The following is a 22,454-nucleotide window of genomic DNA, read 5'->3' on the forward strand; positions in this document are numbered from 1 at the left end:
TGAGAGAGAGAGAAAAAACACAAGCACACAGAGTCAGGAACACAGACACACATAGACAAACACAGAAACAGGTGAATACACTGTTAGAAACAGAGGCACGGCGAGAGAAAAACAAAAACTCACACATTACACAGAGTCACAAACACACAAAGAGACACAGAGAAAGGAAAGGACACACGAACACGGTTAGAGAAAGACAAAAAAACACAAAACATAGTCAGACACAAAAACATACAAGGACAGAGACAGGGACAGAAAAACAAACAATTGGAAACACGGGCATGGTGAAAGAGAGAGAGAAAAACACACACAAACACAAAGAATCAAACAACCAAACGCACAAAGACAAACAAAGAGACAGGCAAACCCACAGTAAATCACAAAGGCACAGTGAGAGAGACAAAAAATTTACAAACACAGAGTCGGACGAACAAACATACAAAGTCAGACAAAGACACAGGCAAAGACATAGTCAGAAACATAGGCATGGGGAGAGAGAAACCAAAGAAACAGAGTCAGACAATGACTGACACAGAGACACAAACAGTTGGACCCAACGGCACATCGAGAGAGAGAGAGAGAGAGACAAAACACACAAGAACGCACAGAGTTGGACACACAAACACACAAAGACAGACACCGAGAAAGGCAAAGACACAGGTAGACACACAGGCACGGTTAGATAGAGACAAAAAACTCACACAAACATATAGAATCAGACTGCAAAAAAGCACACACAAAGAACAGAATCCAACACACAAAACACAAATGACAGGTAACAAAGACACAAAGACAGGTAAACACAAAGTCAGAATCACAGGCTCAGTGAGAGAGAGAGAAAAAACACACATACAACACGCACAGAGTCAGAAGCACGAATAAACAAAGACAAACACAGAAAAAGGTTAACACACAGTCAAAGACACAGGCACGGTGAGAGAAAGACAAAAAATCGCACATTCAGTCAGACACACAAACGCACAAAGACAGACACAGAGACAGACAAACAGTTGTACAAATTCACAGACACAAAGATATATATATATATATACATATATATATATATATATATATATATATATATATATATATATATATATATATATATATATATATATATATATATATATATATATATATATATATAAACAGATACAGACAGACAGAGTCAGCAACACAAACACAAAGAGACATACAGTGAGACAGGCAAACAGGTGCATCTGACTCTGTGCGTTTGTATGTGTATTTGTCTCTCTTTGTCTTTCTCTCTCTCTCTCTCTCTCTCTCTCTCTCTCTTCTCTCTCTCTCTCTCTCTCTCTCTCTCTCTCTCTCTCTCTCTCCGTGCCTGTTTGTCTAAGCTTCTGTTCGCCTGTCTCTGTGTGAGTCTTTATTTGTTTCTGTGTATGATTCTGTGAATTTGTGTCTTTGTTTGGTTGCTATATTATGTAGCCCCCATATATGTGCCCTCCTGAGCTTCAACCAGGGATTCCCCACTTGACTAACAAGTGACGCCGAGATTACTTTATCCTCAATAAATCTACCAAGTCACGTAAGATTACATCATCATCAACATAGGTAAACACTCACTACTATATAGGCTTCTCCACTTGACTAGCGGACCTTGAGATCAAACAAATCATGCAAGATTAACAAATAGGTGCACTATACCACTCCGTGACAAAGAGGTATAATATAATATTACATTACAAACAAGTGTACTAAAGTACTGCGTAAGACCCAGGTAACGTCTTGAGGGACTAGTAGCTCCAATACTATACGGCCTATGGCTGCTTTTAAATAGATTGAGGAGTGACTACTTGCACTAGTGCTTTTATTCCTGGCATGCTCTTAAGGCAACTTGTTTTTGCAAGTTCGTAGGCTGGCCAGAAGACTTAGTTGAAAAAGTTGTTTTTCATAAACCGTGGATTATCAACAACTACTTATTATGAAATACAGTGAATTTCAAGTAAAGCCACAGTATTTCAGTGAAAATCACAGGTTTTAATCACATTAGTTAAATGTTATCTATTTTCAATAAATCACAAGTAATGGTACTTATTATTATTAACAGACTTGACATAATCCTTAAAAGTTAATCTCATTACAGATTATAATACCACTTATGCAACATATTATATATAACTTAACTGGATCAGAATACTTGAAAACCAATCATTGGCAACTAATCAAATGATCTGAACAAAGACGAATTGCTTGGAAGATTATTTGATTTCATTTCTGCTTATTCTCGGCTTAATGGAGCACTTTACTTTTCTTTGAAAAACTCGTTTTATGGAAAAAATTTTCTTAAATTAATTTCTGTTTGTTTTTTATTGATAATGTCTTTTTCTTGGAAAAAATAATATTTTACATCTTGTTAGTTTTTAATATAAGAATCCATGAATTGGGTTGCTATTTGTACGTTGAAAAACTTTTTTAACAATTTTTAATCCTGATTAAAAACAATACTTTTTTAATTTAATTTTATGGCTTCTGAGGTTGACCTGAAAAATAAAACTCAATATCATTTCCAAAATATTCTACCTATGCTCTTTGACAACCTGCATACACTTACACTCTTTTTATTTATAAGAATCATAAGAGCAGAGGTAGTGATAGTAGTATCCCAAAAGTTTCAAATTAATACCCCCCAGTCGTTCTTGGTATATTCCTGAGGTGTCTTATTGGCAGCCATAAAAACAATGTTTTGATTTTTTTAAAGCATAATGGTCCAATTGCATAATTTTGGGGGGCTGATATGCTTAATATCTCTATATACGTAGTTGCAGGACCGTTCTACAATTTTGAGCCAAACAGCTACCTCAAATTTTTGACTGGATGCTTTTGGAAAATGAATGGGTTTGGGAGAAGGGCCTCCAGTATCTTTTCACTCTTAAAAAGAGCGCCAGAACTCTTAATTTGAATCCAATTTGCTCCTTTAAAATTTTCAAAGCTATTCCCAACTATTATAGATTGGTGCTACCTATGATAATGCTTATATGCTACTTTGAAAACCTACAGCATACAGTTTTTTTCGTTTAATTGAAACTAATAAGCGTTCCCTATAAGTTTCAACTGAATACCCTTAGCGGCATTAGTTACAGTAACTGAAGGGGTAGTATTGAAAGTATAATAGTAATAGCATTGAATAGCGGTAGTACTACTTGCTGCAGTAGTATTAACCTATTGCCTTTGGGTCCGTTGAACATCCCTCTCATCAAGTCCTGGAAGTTTCAACTTAATACAATTATTCACTGGTATGACATTGCTGATATGTCCTTTTGATAACCTGTTCATATACTTGAAATTTTCATCTCAGTGGCCTTAACCCGACAAGTAGTTGCAATAAAAGTACTATTAGTAGTAGTAGCAGTAGTAGTAAATGTAGCAGTAGCAGTAGTATTAGCAGTAGTACGCACATTTTCCCTTTTGGTGAGATGATCTTCCTTTTTAAGTATTCTCTGAAAGTTCCCACTTAATGCCCAGATCAATTCTTGAGATACACTATTTTGACAATGTGCATGCACATAGCGTGTTTTGATTTAGTATAAATTTCCCATTAATACTTTAAATGGAGTAGTATGGTAGTAGAAGTAGTGGTAGTTGTAGTTATTGATAGCATGCAAATATTGCCTTTTTGATCATCTGCCTTATAATTTCCTTAATTTTTCGAATTATTATACTCAGCTATTCCTGTGTTGCACCCTTTCGACAATCAGTATACACAAAACGTATTTTGATTTAGTTCGACACTCCCCTTCATATTCTCTGAAAGTCTCACCGGAGTATCCTTCGTCTTCTTGGAAATTAAAGTTCAAACATGCATGTCTTTCTCAATAACATAAACTAGATGTAAATAACGAAAGAATTGCCTAACTTACTGCCCTTGTCGTGGGGAAAGTGGGGAGGTTGACATCCCCAAAGACATAATTACTGGACCTTTCAACAAGTCTTGACAAAGAAGCTCTCTTAAAGTTTTGATTGTATATGTTCTGAGGAATGATAGGCTTAAGGGAAGAGGGCTGATTGCCCCCCATTAAATTTTGACTCTTAAAAAGGGCACTAAAACTTCCAACTTCAAATCAAATGAGCTCCATCCGATCCAAAGTTTATACGACTACCCGTTCCATATGTCTTGATATATGTCTTTGTCATAACTTAGAATCCTTACCGATGCAATCTGAGAGATTGTGACCACCCTAAAGACTATTTTTGGACTATTGATAACAACAGGGCTATCTCACAATTTCAATTGAATGTGTTTTGGGAAAAGAGAATGTCAGGTAGGGGGCTAGCTACTCTCCACCATGTTTGACTCTTAAAAGGAACTAGAAATATACATTTCAGATCAACGGACCCTCTTAGAAACTTCACATGGCCACTGCTACCATAAAACCTTATAAGCCCCTGAGGCATAACTTATAAGCCATATCCCCCAAGCTCTGGGGGATTCTGTCCACCTCAAAGGCCTTATTAAATCTTTGGACTATTTTAATTTTGAACAAATGGCTATCTCAGAATTTTTGCCGGATGCATTTGTGGAAAATACAACGTAGAGGGTGGTGGGAACGGGTGCTCCCAATCACTTCCAATCCAATGAGCCCCCTCCAGAGTTTATGCGATCACCTTTTCCATAAAAAACTTATATGCCCTCTAGGCATAACTCACAACCCTTGCAATGAGGCTGTGAGAGGGGTGGTTTGCCATCCTCAAAGACATAATTTCCAGACCTTTCAAATACGTTGAAGAAAATTGCTATTTTCTAATTTTGACTAAATTGGTCTTGGGAGTGGGTGGTCGTGGGAAGGGGGGGGGATTATGCCCTTTAATAACTTTTGACTATTAGAAAAGCCCTTCCAATTTCCAATCGACTGAGCCTTTTTTGAAGTTTCTACGACAACAAATGGCCATCTCATTATTTATATCAGATGTATTTCAGGAAGATACGAGGTGTGGGGTCAGAGGCGCCATTTATGGGGGTCAGGGGTGGGCCCAGATTTTCCAGGGGGCCCAAGTTTCCACCACTAAAGACCCTTTTCCGGCCATAATTATCCATTATGTCCAACATAATGCATTCTGTTCAAATGATTTGAACTAACTGCACACCTATTAGCCAAAGAGCGTAATTACCTGACGACCCTTGGGGTAATTACGCTATTTGCTATTAATCATTGTAAACTTTGAAAGTAGGTTATTTTCATAATAAAAGTCTCAAGTTCCGTCAAATAAATAGCCATCTCAAATTTCTGTTTCATGCATTTCAGTAAAATATGAGGTGTGGGAGGGGGGTATCCGCCCTCTGACCTCTTTGAATCTTAAAAAAGGTGCTACAACATCTGATTACCAATCCAATGAGCCCCTCTAAAGTTTATACGGCCACCCTTTCTAAAAAAAAAGTTATATGCCCCCAGGCCTTTAACTTACAACCCTTGCCTTGCGGGCTCTGGGGGGTTGTCATAGTCAAAGACATAATTTCCGAGACTTTTAACTACGCTGAACAAAATGGTTACCTCAAAATTTGATTGGATGTGTATGGGAAAATGGTGGCAAACACCAAAAACAGGAGCAACAATAGGGAATTTTTTAAGACAGTGGAAAACAAATTGGAATGACTATTTCGGCCGTATGTCTAAGGGCAGTCCTCAGCAACACAAATAAGAAAAAAACAACTTACAACAGGATAAAATCAATAAAACTAAAATGAACAGTTTTTCAAAACAGTCCCAGCATCCTTACCTCAGCGAAGTTCAACCAGGACTGACAAATAAATTGTTATGAAACGAGGCAATTCATTGAAATGAAAGAAAATGATTTAAAGACACGTTTTTAATGCCAGCCTAGCTTTTTTCGCTGCTAATCTTATCGTCTGGTCTTCGTCGTTATTTAGGAAAATGGTGGGTGTGGTAGAGGTTTAGTTGCCCTCTAGTCACTTTCGACAATTATAAGGGGAACAAGTCCCTTCAATTTCCAATTGAATGAACCTTTTTAGAAGTTTCTACGACAAGAAATAGCCAAAAAATTACTATCAGATGCATTTCGGGAAAAAGCAAGGTGTCTGTGTGGGGGGAGAGGATATCCACCCTCCGATCACTCTGAACCTTAAAGAGGATACTAGAACTTCTAATTACCAATATAATGAACCTATTCCAAAGCCTATACGATCACCTTTCTACATAAACCTTAAATGCCCCAAGAGCATAACTTACTATCCTTACTTTGAGAGCTGTTGGGGAGTTGTTTGTCTTCAAATTTTGATTGGATGTGTTTGGGGAAATGGTGGGAATGTGAAGGGGGTTAATTGAACTCCAATCATTTCAATTATTGAAAGAGGAACTAGCCTTTTGGATTTCCAATCGAATGAGCCCTTTTCGCAGTTTCTACGACAACTCCTTCGATAGGAAGTGCCCTGGTCTAAAACCCAAAAAAAAAAAACAAAAAAAAAACAAATAAAACATTGTGCCTACAGTGCTCTGCCTATGATAGGACCTGATCAGTTTATAAAACATCAATAGGGAAAGGTATGTTTACAAAAAATCTAAGTCACCTTAGTTATACATATCAATTTCCATGCAGTTACACTGAAACCCCGTGTTTGCCCTAGCTAATCATTTGGTTTATGATATTAGCTTTTCATCCTAACCGTACAAATGTGATAAATAGACATAAGATTAAGATTTTCTTTTATCTTTTTTTCAGAAAAACATCTTATGACAAGCTCTGACGAAAACCGCATACGGTGGCGTCCGCAAACATAAAGATTCCCCTATTTTATCCTTCAGTTAGTAAAAAGACTTTTCCTCTTCAACTTCCCTCCTCTCCCTCACATTTTTATTTTTTTTTCATATCATTTTATTTCATTTCAATACTACTTACTCTTAGCAAGAAGCGTGAAAGATCGCATATCCCTCCTTCAATCAATTCATCTTTTATTTTAATTTTTTCAACCCTATTCAGAATTTTAAGCATTGTATCTCAAACTTCCCTTATTTAATTCGAATCATATTTGACTCACGTAATGTAAATAAAATGACCTAATGTAATCCAAGGATATGATCAAAATTCTGTAATGAATGCATGAATGTATTTTATAACCCATCGATGACACAAAGACATGGCAATTGAGTATCAAGAAGAAGAAAAAAGAAAAAGAAAGACACATTTAAAAACTGGAACAAATATATACAAAATAAAAACACGAATAAGGTCATGCAATAGAACGTCCTCATTCTAGTTTTTCTGACGAAAACTTGAATAATATTTCACTATTTTATTCATTGTTGTATTTTAACTTTAATGTACGTTCTAAAATATAGGGGAGGGGGTACATTTGTCACTTTTGATTTTTCAATGAAACACCAAAAAAAGGGCATTTTCAATGAAAATACCCTTTAATATGGTATTTCATGCAAACGATATATGTCAATATCTAGCAGCACAAAATTTTCTGGGGGGAATACCACCACTCTCCTCCTCAACTGACACCACTCAAATTACCTAATTATGCAACACACCCTATTTTTCCCAGTTTTTCTATATTTTTCTGAGTAAATAGAGTTACCGTTTAAAATTTCTCAGGAACTCCGGAAACATTTTTAGTTTATTGCATGACTTTAATACTATCAGCAGTGATCGATTATCTTATCAGTTTCTCGTATATTAGAATATTCTAAAGGCCAAGCAGTTCGAAAGGCCACTTCCAAGGAATCGATTTTTTTTTTTATAACTACTAAAAATCTATATTTTTATGCTGAAGGAAGCAATTTATTTTGAATTTTCCATTTATTTTTGAATATTTAAACTGCTTTAATTTTTTTATCCCTTCCCTCTCGCATAGCAAAATTCCACGTATATACCTAGCCTTATTGTTTTGTGATGCAGTTAAGCGAGGATACCCATAGTTATTTTTCTTGTAGGCAAGATATTTTGGATCGCTCAAGTTGAAAATTATATTTGGATCCAAAATCATTATATTCAATATATACTAATATTAATTAGACACATTTTTAGACAAATTAATATTAATGGACAAATTCCCTCATTTGAAACTAATTTATTGTATAAAATATTTTTGCAAATTATTTTTCCACCACTGATAGTGCAGTTCTGCCCAGCAAAATTAGATGAATGGAAAACGAGAATCACGCTAATTGCAAGATTTGTAATTTGTATTAAATAATATACAATTATTATCACACTGGTATACAGTGACGTCGTTGAGGGTGGAGGCAAGGAGAGAGCTCTCCTCAGTTCCCCCCCCCCCCCAGTAATGTGGTTGAAGCTAAAATTTAGTAAATACCTTTAAAACTGTTGCTCCTTTTAAGTGTAAAATTTTCTCTTTACTTTGAGCAGACAATTTTGTTTTAATTAATCCATACTCGTTTTTAACATAAGAAAAACGAGAAAAATAGAGGCCCATTATACTTTAAAATATGTTCCACATTAATAGTTTTCCAAATACACTACCTTTGAAACCTTATCACCAAGTAAAAATGTAAGTCTAGTTAATGGCAAAATTAGAAAACGTTCTATGCTTCCATTTTCAGGTCATTTTCCCCCCTGATATTTAAGGTCCTTTTCATTCCTAAAATTTGCCAGTTCAAGATCGGATTCTCTTGTTTTAAAACCTTCAAGAGTGTAAATGAATAAATGAATTGTAGAATAAGAGCAGAGGCCTAGCTACAGTATTATTGTTGGAGGGACAAGAGAGGGTGCTATTGAAGTAGGTAATATTCTTGCGATTTTTTGCTGACTTGTTCATGCTGACTTCTTGTTATATTCGATTATCTAAATATTTATTTTAACCAGCTCCAAAAAGACATAAATGTCCTAAGATTTATGACTGAAATTATTCGCATTTCGTGCAGCGACAGGGCTATTTATGGGATATTTATCTCTGTATCAGCATGTTGTATGAAATGTCTGCTGAGAATATAATAAAGTGAATTTAAATAAAATACGTATATTTTTCTCACAAGTTAACAATTCGTGTGGACGTAAAAGCGGTACCAACCCATTCTTTTTTCTATTGTTATCAGTTTTATCATGCAGCACCAGGAGACTGGGCTTTGCTTGTGAAGGGAATTAGAGACATAAGAACGAAATTCACTGTAACCCCCGTTAGACAGCGGTATTGCGCTGCCAATAATTTGTGTTTCAGCTTTTTGTGGCCCACTGATGTCAATGCTAACTATTAATATAAATCGGCGATCCCACAAGCAAATCAATTAAATAAAAAATAATGAATAATATTTCAATATATCACGTATAAAAGTTTAGTTCAACAAATTAAATCTTAGAGAGTCAAAATCCATTCAAAATCCCGAGCAAATAAATTGCGCGATACCCGGGGCGATTAGAACAGAGCTTGGTTCAACTATGAGATTGAGAACCCTGTTCGGGGCGTAAGGGTTTGGGGAAGTGGAGGGGAAATATGTATTGCGGCATTAGTGGTGAATCTGGCTGAAAACAAAACCGCATTTATACGACATTCATCTTCGCCCACCCGAAAACTTGTTTACGCTATATTACCGTCGTCTGTAGAAGCTCATTGCTGACAATTTTAGTAAAAGCCAAACACCAGCACTTATATTTATGATTACTTAGCATTTATGTATTGTTTATAGAGTATTACGCAATGTTTTTAAATTCAACAAAAAGTGTGTTTGTTAGATAGTTACTTTTCTTACCTACCGCTTGAATAGCACCTACTTTAATGGTATCCACTTTTGCCCCTCCAATATTAATACTGTAGCTAAACCCCTGCTGGTATATTAACTTTGTAGTGTAGAAGCTGTTGATACCAGTTTGGTACAGCACATAGCCTTCTATAACATTCGGATAAACTGGCTTTACCAAAAACTAAGCTTTCCGAGAAGCTTTCAGATTTAAATTTATATTAAGTTGTAAAATTCATTGTTGCATGGGCGGTAAAAGAATATTGAAAGTTTTATAAATTATTTATTATATTCTGCAGGATTATTCTTAACAATTTTTCTGCTTCTTATTCGGTTTTATTGCGTCGGTTTTTTGTTTACAGAGAATGCATATTAAAAAATGTCTTATCTAAGATCCGAACATAAGACAACACGGCCACACAAAAGAGCTATTACCGACGGACTACATAGCCCTTCTAGTTTTATATCCACCAAGGCTTTAAAAATGTTTCTTTTTGGAGCATTTTCATTGAAAAATGTCAATTTTTAGTAATTTCGTAAACCAAGACTAGAAAACAACATTTTCCTCCCCTCACTAGATTTTGTGAATTGACACAAATAGTCTAACCTAAAATTAGCCTATCCATTAGAACTAACCTAGTTGTGGTTTTTAGCAGACGATTTCGAAAGATATTGAGAGGGCTGGGAGGGGGGTATGAAAGAGATGCATTTTCAGCCCAAAAATGGCACATAGACTGCACTATTTGGGTGCCGTATGTCACTGTATGATGTATTTATCAAGTAGAAATTTGGAAAGCATGTATATATAAAATTAGCTTACAAATAAGCCCTTAAACAGCTCTCTACCACATTTCAACGCTCCGATAGCAGCGACAAAAAAAACAAAAACAATAAAAAATAGGACGTCAGTGCTAACTATGAAAATGTGATTTTTTCCTTTTTGCCCTTTTTGGGCAAAATGTGATTTTTGCCCTTTTTGTAACTATTCAGGAGGGCCAGAAAAAGTTTATCAGCTGTGGTACTTCTGAAAGATGAGGCTAGTTGGGATAAAAGGAACAGTAGTATACATAAGTAGTATACATAGTATATACAGTAGTATACATAGTATACAAAGGAACAGTAGTATACTCTTTACAGTAGTATAAATGAAATACTATTATTCAAAACAATTTTACGTAAATTCAAAATTATTTCGTTTAATGGCGTATGTTTCCCTTTTTCCCTGACAAAAAAGGAGACAAATGTCAGGTCCCCATGTTACACGCTCCATAAGATAATCCTTTTCTGTCATTCTGAATTGCAAGAAGACCTGATAGAAAAGAGACGTACGCCACTTAGAGGCTTATTTGTCTTTTTATCTTTGTCAAACAGTTCTTGGTAGGGAACTGTAAGTAAGGAGCGACACGGCTCAATAGTAAGCAAAACTTTAAAACATGGGAATTTGATGTCAATAGATACATCGAAAGAAGTGGTTTGTTATGTTGATTTCAAACATATAAAGTCCTTAAGTTTAGTGTAACCCGTCAAAAGCTATGCACCTGGGAGAATGTGCCTTATTTCTAAAAAAGGGAAGAAACATCCCCTAAGAGTCAAGGGACCTCAATAGAATCACATCATCCGATTCAGCTTATCTGGGGCCCCTATTGTAGAAATTTTAAGCTCCCATCTTCAAAATGTGGAAATCTGTATTTTTTGCCAGAAGAAAGATAACGGATGCGTGTTTAATTGTTTACTTTTTGTTTGTTTTTTCAGGTGTGATCGCATCGAACCTAATAGTCCTAGAATATCGGGAAAGGGATCATTCAAACAGAAATTAAAAGTTTTAATGTCTTTTTTAAATGGCCAAAAAAATAGAGAGCAACTAGACCCCTTCCCACCCTTTTTTCCTCAAAGTCGTCCAATAAAATTTTTGAGATAGCCATTTTGTCTAAAACTAAACATGAGCAATCGAATGGTGCAGTCCAAATTGTTCTATCTTGTACCATTATTAAAGAATCAAAAAAAAAAATTAACTGAAAGTAAGGAGCAACGTCAAAGCTGAAAATGAACATAAATTACTAATTACATGAGGGGGGCTGCCCTTTTCTAAATACATCGCTCTTTACGCTAAGGTTTGACTTTTTCTTCAAATTCTTTAAAAACGGCTCCGGAAACTCAAAGGTTGCATAATAAGCTGATTTAATTAGAATAATGAGCTTTTTTTTTAAAGTTCAGAAAGACTTTGGAGTAAAGAGTGAGGTATTGAGAAGGGGGTAGCCCCCCTCATATAATTAATACTTTCTGTTCGTTTTAAGTTTTACCGTTGCTCCTTAGTTTCAGTTTTTTTTTTTTTTTTTTTTTTTTTTTATTTATTTTTTTTTTTTTTAATAACGGCACAAGATAGAACAATTTAGATTGCGGCATTCGGTTTCTTAGTGCATAGTTTACCCATGCACTATACATGAATCATTTCCGACCAAAATGGCATATGCCGCATTTTTAATTATATCAGCTGAACTTTTATTACTTCATAAATATTTATCCTAGTAACCGCAAGTGGTGGAGAAGTCAGCTTATTTCTTATTTATAATAAAACAATTGCGAAAATATTCGCAATCAAGACCCCATCTTATTTTTATCTATGGTTATCCAAAATTGCTTCTTGACAAATTGTTTATCATGGTAATTAAAGTGATGAAATCACATTTTCAATTTAATTTCGTTCAAAGTAAGTCTTAGATAGTAGTAAAATCTTTATTGTGAACCGTGTTGGACTCCAGTCATCAGTCATTTTACATACTTGCTTTTCTTTCATTTTTACCACAGTACTTATGGGCTGAAATTATCTTTCCAATTATGGGCATATCCGATTTTATTTAAGAATTAGGTTGGAATTAATTGATCCCTGTTTTGTTGCATAAAACAGCGGCTCAACTTTATTACTTTCATTCTTCATAAAGGGCTGTAATAACATTTTAAATTTTATTGTATTTGCTGAACGATCCTGATATCGAACGTCCCTATCTTTTCAACCAGTTTATATACAATAAAATCAGTTAAATAAAAGAGGCCAAGTCCAAGGGATTAAGGGAAAAGAATCGTTTCATTTTATGGTGCAGTGCAAGTAAAAAGTCTAATTATCTCTTTTTTGAGTGATTAAAACTGACAAGAGAATAAGCCATGAATTACTCATTTTTGATGAAAATACCATGGGTTTGATATTAATCTGGTCCATTATCTAAAAAAAAAACGAATTCTACTAGAAATAAAAGAAGTTTGAGTGGATATACTTCTTATGGCTGAACAAATGGACTAATTGCAGACAAGGAGAAACTCCAAAATGCTGAATCATTACGAACATTCAATGACACAAAAATCTTCTTTCTTTCTATTGAACATTTTGAACAAAATGTCTCAACAAATTGACATGAGTATAAGTAAAAATTGCAAGGATTCAAAATTTACCCAGGCCAAGGAGGCTGGGGGGCTCAAAAATTTGTTCATCTTCTTGTTCTATAAAAAAAGCGGAGGGCATCAAACCCTAAAATGGCAGTTATGATGAACCCACGATGGACGAGTCACTTTAAACTCTCTTCAACCTCTTGTTGTCGGGTAAAATTACCCAGAGCTTATTTTACTAATTGAATTAATTAATTTTCTGCAGCTTAATTTAACCTTTATTAAAAGTACTAGCTAACGTACTACCAAGTCCATTTAACACTTTGTGTTTTGAATTTAGTGTTCCAAAATCTTTGTCTATTGGTCTTGAAGAGCGATATTAATTAGCTTAGTACTTTACCTAGCAATTTTTAATTGATAATTTTCAATTTAGTAACAATACATTAATAACGCCTAATTTAATTTCAGTGATTAGTGAGAGATAAGAATGATAAAGTGTTGCGTTTCAAATTTTTGTTAATCGGTTTTCTTAGGAAGGCAACCATGGTCTACAATTGTGTCGTATCGTTAATTATTAATTGCTTTATCAAGAACTTTTCAATATTTGAATTAGTGATTTGGTTGCACCAATAAAGAAGGAAAATCAACTTAGCAGGTTTCAAAGTTTCAAACAATGCAAAAAAACTGTACTTTCACTTGTTTATTTGACTATTATATTTGTTAATAACTGCTCAAATAAAATAGGAACTAAAGTTAAAAAAAAAAATAGGAATTCATTTGGTAGAGGCATATTTCAGGTGGTAACTTAAGCCGACATCAATTATTTAGCTTCTATAGAAATTGCAAAGAGAGACGTGTTCAATTTTTCAATTTTAAATTTATGATTACTATTATTTTAAATTTATTTAAATAATATTATTTAAATAATAATATAATAATAATATAATAATAAAATTTATTTAAATTTATTTAAATAATATTATTAAATTATTTGAATTAAATTTAATAATTAATAAATAAATAATTAATAAATAATATTATTAATAAATTTAATAATTTATTAAATTATTTAAATTTATTTAAATAATTTTTATAAAATTTATAAAAATTTATTTAAATAATATTATTTAAATAATAATATAATAATAATATAATAATAAATTTATTATTTTAAATTTATTGTTTTCAATTTTATAGAAATTGAAAAGAGAGACGTGAGAGACTAACAAATAAGTCATGTAACAAACAAATAATAAACAAAACAAGTAAAAAATTAAGTCAAAATAATTTTTTTTTACTTCACACCTATATACAAAATTTGATCATAATAACCTTAAAAGAAAAAAAATACTATTTTTTTACATTTTTTTTCTTTTTTTGAGGTTTTTTTCCGATTTACTTTATTCGCAAAAAAGGTCGAGTTTTGCTACATTTTAATACCTATTAAATCACTTTAACAATCACTTTAACAAATCACTTTAACATAAATATCACATCTTTTTTTTTGCTTCGAAATTAACATACCACTTAAAAATCAGTGGCGTAATTTCATAAAAATCCTGAGGGGGGGAGTTAGAGTCAATTTTTCCGTGAAAATGACAGTGAAAAAGGAAACAGAGCCATATAGTAAAGGCAAAGATATATAAAAGAAAACTGACCTGTTTCTCTGGAAGTTTTTTGCAGAAGCTAAATTCCAGTGGGGGGGGGGTAAACCGAGGTCTAATGGGTAGATGAGGGCTTTAGGGGGCAGTCTTCTCCATGCACCAGAACAAATGACACATTTGTTAAAAATGGTATTGACCGTACCAACAACCCAAAAAGAAAATGGAATTTTATTTTAAGAGCTACTGGATCAGAAGACTTTAAATGGCATATTGAAATAGCAGCGTTTTTCGTACATTATTTGTATGAGCCTCTGAGAAAGAGAGAGAAAAAAAAAGACCAAGAGAAAAAAATTGAGAGAGAAAAAAGAGTGAGAGAAAAGAGAGCGAGAATCCCCTACTCAAACTGAGAATGTGAAAATTGTTTTCCTCCTGGCCGAATTTTCAACCTTGGATATTGCTCGGAAAGTGCTTGTTACAAAAAGTTACTATGTGCCACATTGCTTTAGCAATCGCTGCCCAATTGTTTTCATGTAACAAAACTGATTTACAACTTAAAAAGAAATCCAAACTCCAATTAAGTGCTACTAGGAGAAGAAATTTTAAACGGAGATTGAAGTTTGGGAAATTGATTTGGGAAGCAGTTTTTTAGACAAAATCAAAGTTACTTACTATAACAACCGGTGTATCCTGTTACCAAAAAATCCCAAATTAGGTTAAATTAACAAGCTGGAATTAGCCAATTACTTTAGTGTCACAAAATTGACCTACCACCTAAAATCAAGAAGTCAAATTCCGAATTTGAGTGCTACTCGAATAAAAAATTTTCAATGGTAGGCTGATAAAAATTTCGAAAATTAGGCCATTAACGCAAAGCACTAAGTAGATTTAATAACATGTCAAATTTCTTGAAAGTACAATGATAAGCAGCAATTAGCGAATTGCTTTAGTACGAGAAAAAGACTTAAAAATTAAGAAAAAGGTGAATTTCAAATTAAAACGCATGTGTGGTAGAAAAATTACCAGAAAATTAAAAATCAGTTCTTTGAATGAATCCAAAATATAGTGGTTTGCCAATCACTGTAAAATATTCGATGAAAAAGAACCTTGAATTCATCTAAAAATAACCTTTTTTACTCTGTGAGAAAATACCCGCGATTTTTACTTCTTCCATTAAAAAATTTGACAACTCGGTAAATGTCACTCATAGCATGAAGTCTTTGATGTCAAAAAGTATTTTAGTGTCTTAGATTTCATTATTAATACTTACCATTCTAGCCTATCAAATGGCCTATCTTATAATTCCTATTTTTACCTTGAGTTTATGAGAAGAATGTAATGCGGTCGGAACCTAAAATCAAATATTTAAATGGAATTGAAATAAGAGGATTTCTTTTCGTAAGTTTATTCGCTTTGTAATTTTTTTTTTAAATTTGAACAGTATCTTCAGTTATACTTTTTGATCTTCTGAAGATAAATATGGCTATAGCCAATTATATAAAAAATTATAATTATAACATAATTATAAGTATTTTTAATTATAAGTGTTATTTTTAATTATTATTTATTAATTATTTTTAATATTTAATTATTTTTAATATTTAATTATTTTTAATTATTTAATTATTTTTAAATATAAATTATAAGTATTTTTGTATTTTTAATTATAAGTATTCAGTATTTTTGTATATGATGTATTTTGTATTTAGCACCATTAAATACCAAAAGAAAATATTTTGAAACTTAGACTGTAGGTTCTTCTTGTTAAAAAACTGGACAATGAAAAAAAGAAGATAAATACTAATTAAGTTTTTGGGGAAGAAAATTCACAACATTAAAATATTTGCAAGAAATAGGTTAGTTTCGCTACAAGGGTGTATGCAGGGGGAGGGGGTTTAAACCCCCCTGAAATGTTTGTCTGACTCGTAAAAACCTAACAAACTCGTAAAAAGCGCATTTTTATGTGTTTTTAGTTTTTTGTGTAGCCCAACCACCTCCCACCCCAAAAAAATCTTGTATAGAACATCCCCCCCCCCAAAAAAAAATCCTGGATACGGCTCTGTTTTGCTATCATAAGAACTTTGTTTTCCTTACTACTTTGTTCCTTTTAAATTGATTCCTTTCAAATGAGCGAGCATTATGAATATAACAAAAAAGTAACTTGTACTGGTCGCGGGTATCAGGCGTGTCCACCTTGCCGGGCATCAAAGATCTTCAAAATTTGTTTGGTCCATGTAGAGCAGCTACTACCAGCTGCTTGGCAAGTGGGAGCTACTGGGTTGCCACTTGTGTCTGAGCTTTCTGAGCTTAGGTAGGTTCAAAATATGTTTTAACCTTTGACCTTGATTAACAGTTTAGACCTTGATATGACCTGCATTGACAGTTTTCCACTGCCCTCCTTGTCGTCTCTTCATGAGCTGAGTGCCTCAATTAGAAGGATTTGGCGAGACAGGTAACTTAATGGCTTCGGTAAGACATGGCCCAACCATTTCAGTCAGCGTTTTTTAACCAAATTTCTGGTTTTTCTTTCAAATTTTCAAAATTTCTCAAATTTTTTGAGGGAATAATTTCTCTTGATGCCTCCTGTTCTTCATATATCCATTTTTGATACGAGGTCACACAAATGTATTCCAATGATGTCTTGCAGATAGGAATGCTCCAACACTTACAGTGCAATTTTATGCAGCTGATTCCCATATCAAGCTGCGCATCCGTAAGGAAGGATGACTTGAACCAAAGCCCGACAGACTCGGACTTTAGTGCAGAAACTAATTTAGCGCTGGTTTCTTGAAGAAAGCACAGACCGCCTGCACTTTCTGCAATCGCTGTTGGATATTGGCATCTTAAGATCCATCAAATATCAATTGGAGAGCCAAGCTTTGTGAAGCTATCGGCCTGACCCAACTTTACCTGGTTTGCAGTTAACAAAAAAGGATTAGCGTAGTTTATTGCCATAAATTTTGTCTTTCCTGTATTAACTTTCAGGCCAATAAGATTTGCACATGTCACCCCTAACAAGTCCCAATAAAGTAATTAAACAATAAAGTAAAGTAATAAAATAAAAAACCCCTAACAAGTCCAACAAATAATGGTCAGCGCTGAGATAAGACGTAACTAACTTTTAAGAAAATTTCGTAGTAATAACAATTACGTGTAACTTTCATATTTTGGAAGTATCATTGTTGTAATCTATCAGATAACTGACCAAATTCTATATCAGAGTCACCAGATGGATTTTTTATCATGATTATATGATAAAATTTAATTTAAGAGATTTTACTATAAGATTATTTATTAAGAGATTATACTATATTTTTTATTGTGATTTTTCATTATTTTGTTACCTAAAGAGTAAGTTCATCATTTTCCCTTTCCTCTGGAAGATAACATTCACTTCCAAATTGGCTAATTCTTCGGTGTAATTTTTGTAAAACTCGGATTTACGCTTAGTTCGGCACAATTAAGAAAGTGGTATCGATTGATCCAAACTAGTTTTCCCCTATTTGATTTGGCTTTTAAATATTTATTCAAATATGTTTTTCCAATATTTGTTATAAGCTCTTTCCTAAAGCAGAAAAACAGGTGGTGTTTTCATGCTTGTAGCTTACATTTCTTAAAAAGGCCTTCATTGTACTATCAATTAACTTTAAATGACAACAAACAGTCTGAAACAGATTTTATTTTCTTATTTTTTGCAAAAACTGAATTGTTCTTAACAAACACGGAATTCAAATGGTTATCATATTTGACGATTGGCGGCAGAGTTTATATTAAAAGCAACGGACAACATGGTTCTTACAAAATCCTACTCCTTCTTCTTCAACCTGAAGTCAGTTTTCCATTTTAGAAATGTCATTTAGGTTTTACGCTTAGAAACCCAAGCAAATTTGACTCGACTTGTTCTAGGCTCGATTAGAGAAAAAACTAATCCTGATTGAGAAAAACCAAATGTCTTTTTAACTACCAAGTGCAATTTTTTTTCGACTACCAAGTGCATTTCTGGTAATATAATAGCTAAGATATTTTTTTAGTTTGTGAGACGAGCTTTTATTCGCCAGGGGAAGGAAGATTTATATGGGGAAGCTGGAAGCATCTTTGCAAATGGAATAAAACTTTTTAAACTTAGAAAAAAAGCTTTTTTGCATGAGGAGCAAATGGCCTGCTTAGGGCAGATATCGACCTCCTGATTTTTTGCGATTGGCCGGGAGTGCAATGGGTGGCTGGGGGCAAATCATCCAAAAATGAAGAAATTACTTAAACTAAAACTAAAAATAACGATTTCAGTATTGGGAAGATTCTCTGTTCATTTTTTGGTCCTTTTTTAGGAACTGTGCACTGAAGAGGTGAAATCCGTAGCCAAACTAATAAGAAAGAGACACAACCGAGTCTATGAAGATATCTTATTATCTGCAGTTAAGGTGGTTGACGTTGGCGCACAATATCCAGAGCCTATGAAGGGAGCCGTTGCATCTCTCAGAATAATCAAAGACGCTTATGTTCTTGCGATCTGCTCTTTGAGTATCATAGTTTTACGATAATGTATAAAGGAGGTACTAGTAATGTTTGCACACTCAAACTGTGATCCATAAAAATTATTGTAATTTGCTACAGTATTTTGTTGTTGTGTTATTTTTATTGATATTCATTTTATTGTCGCAATTGTAGATAGGATTATTGAAGAGTTGTAATTTATTTTGTTTAAACCATGGGTATTACTCTCTCTCAGCTTACACTGGTAATTCAAAATGTGTTTATTTTACATAGTTAGACAGAGTTTGACAGCTTTACGTTCATAAGCTCAGTCTGGTCTGTTGATTAGTTCAATCCAATTTTAATTATCTTATTTGGCTTATAAGATACTTTTGAATTAATTTTTAAACTGAGAAATGAGAAAAATGAGCACGATAACAAGGTAGGAGCCCTTTGGGAGGGTAGGGGGATTGTCTCATATAGGCTAGTAGAATACTAATGAAACGTGGAAAAATTTATCATGAAGTTTGAAAATATCATCGTACGTCACTGTACATATACGGAATATATTTCAGGGAATAGACTTAAAAACATAATACTGGAAAGAGACTTAAAAAAGACAGTTCTCCATTAAACCTTTTTTTTACTGGCAACATTGTCGCTTACGAGGACTACGAGGGCCACTCGTTTTGACAGGGCATGAACTGGGGCTCGGTACGTTGTTCTATCGTGTGCAGTTCGAGTCAACTCTACAATGCGCTTTCTGTTAAAGTTTTCAATCCACCTCTCACGAGGTCTTCCTCGTGGTCGAGGTCCATCTATGGTTCCTTCGAGGGAGATCTTTGGTACACAGTCTTGGTCTATTCTCTTGACATAACCAATCGCCATCGCAGCTGTTGTCATTTGATTTTATTTAGGATTGTGTCAGAGAACTTCAGCCGACTTCGCACCTCCTACTTGGTCACGTGTTCACTGTAGGTGATTCTTGCAATGCGGGGAAGACATCTCATCTCGAATGCAAGTAGGCTGCGCTCATTTTAAAAAATGCAAGAAGTACTTTCTTCCAGTTTTCTTACAAAAAGAAACTTCTGTAATAGTTAAAGGGAAACAACAAGGTTTCGGTAAAGTAAAAATAGGTTGTTTCTTTTAACTTTACAACCCTTCCCCATTTTAGAAATAGCAAGAAAATCGAAATTTTGGCAAAAAAATTTCTTTTATCTTAATAAAATCTTCCTTAAAATGCAGCTTGTTAATGACAATAAAAAAAATACCACCTAAAAGAAGAAGACGAAATTCTAATCTAAGCACTTCTAAGTAAGCATAAGTACGCTTATTTTTAGAATTTTATATCTATAATAATATATTTAAACTGAACTTATACCCTACCTTACTTTGGTAACACGAGATGTCAGTTCACTTGACCAAAAATTACTAATTTTTTTATTGTGACAAAATCGATGTAGAATTAAAAACAAAAGAAATCTAAGTTCCGATTAGAGCGCTATTAGGATAGAAAACGATTTCAAAAGAGAGACAGAAACAATTTTTTTTTTTTTTGGTTTTATTGCTCCCTTTACCTAGACATATGAAGCTAAAAAATAATTTAATAGCCATTGATATTTTCAATATCCCCCTTCCCCCTGGAAGTGTTAAACAATTATATACAAACATGGAATTTTCAGTTATTTAGTAGATTAAAAAGACCTTTTCTGTACTTAAACTTCTCTCACTTAGCCTTAACTCTGCTTTCATTTCTCTCACAAAACCGCTAAGTCACACTTCGATTAGTTTTAAGATAATACCTTTATCTTGTACTAGAGACTTCACCACTTGTACTGGTCGCGAAAAATGGGTTACATAACAAGGAGTAAAATCTTAAGTCATTGCTAACGCAGTTCGCTCCGCACTACACTGGTATAGACACATTTTACGTTTTGGGATGGAGACGAAGATTCGGCAATTCTCCAGGGAGAGGGTAAGCAAATTCCAAGATTTTTAAGATCAACTAAAGAAATTTTTCGTTCTCAACATATATTACATTTTATGAGTTCCATATATATTACATTTTATGAGTTCCATATTTTTGAGAGGGAAGGGAGACAATATGCTCTCTATCAAGTTTTAAATCACATATTTGTTTTTCTATAATTTCTTAGAGATCTTAGTCGAAGGGATTGGCTCGTTTCCTTCTTGAGATTAGTATTTTTCATCACATGCTTTGGATAAATTCAAGTATAATCCTGTAATTTAGATTCAAATGTTCTTTTAACGAAAGGGGTTAGAGACTTTCTTTAAATTCCAAAAAGGCCCTTCGCAACTTGAGAATGAAATTACTCTGTTCGGTGAAAAGTCATGATTTTGCAGATGTTCTGACATTCAGCATATTTTTTTTTTCTCTTTTGATTAATCTATGTGGAAGTCGGTATGAATCTGTTTCCTAATAACAAAAAATTCAGTTTTGTCCTAATCGTCATGTCATTGCTTTCCTGAGAGCAAAAATATCCGATCTCTCTTATATGCTCCGCGGCCGAAAAAAAATAAGCTGATACAATTTATTAACTGGACAATCGAGCGTCCAGAAAGGAACCATAAGATCTTTTATCGTGTTTATTAAATTTTTACCCTACGTTTACAAAGAAGTGAAATTCGATCATCGCCGCAATTTAATTGCCAATTTTGACGATTTTAATTACTCTATCAACAATTTTTCTAACATAACAGCAACAGCAATAAATGCATAATTAGTTTTAAAAAAATTTACTGATAAGCTGATTATGCCTGTCTAATTCAACAAAGCTATTTAAGAAAAAAAAGGAAAGGGAGAGAAAAGGGCACCTTTGGTCCTGGAAGCATTGGAGTAAAACGTCATCCTGAACCCCGTCAACTATGCTCTTTCAGCTCTTATTGTGTTGCCAGAAAATAGAGGGCGACATGAAAATCTTGTGCTAAACAAAACTGCAATACAACAAACAGCATAAACAAAATTAAAATTGCTCATTAATTAGACTGACATTTTTTGACAATTGTGATTTATACTATATATATAATAATAATTATATATAATATAAAATAATTAATATATATAATATAATATATATAGTAATATAATATAATATTATAATATATAAAATATTTAGTTAATTAGTTTTATTTTATTAAAACTTGTGTCTTATTTATTATTTATTTATTTATAAATATATTTATAAATATAAATATTATTTATAATATTATAATATAATAATTATACATATTATTATAAATATTATTTATAAATATATATATATAATTATATTATTTATTTATTATTTAAGTGTCTTATTTTATTTTAATT

The 22,454-nt window shown here is 33.3% G+C and overlaps 1 protein-coding gene across 1 annotated transcript in view; it reads left to right on the forward strand.

The window, feature by feature from the left end:
• Positions 1-21,175, forward strand: part of LOC136037579 (uncharacterized) — a 178,402-nt gene extending 157,227 nt beyond the window's left edge. Inside the window, exon 10 of the mRNA XM_065720300.1 lies at positions 18,979-21,175. Within this exon, the coding sequence (XP_065576372.1) occupies positions 18,979-19,191 (213 nt within the window). The 3' untranslated portion in view covers positions 19,192-21,175. The remainder of the gene's footprint in view (positions 1-18,978) is intronic.
• The last annotated feature ends 1,279 nt before the right edge of the window (positions 21,176-22,454 follow it).

The sequence above is a fragment of the Artemia franciscana genome, chromosome 17 (genome assembly GCF_032884065.1).
Source record: "Artemia franciscana chromosome 17, ASM3288406v1, whole genome shotgun sequence".
NCBI lineage: Eukaryota > Metazoa > Arthropoda > Branchiopoda > Anostraca > Artemiidae > Artemia > Artemia franciscana.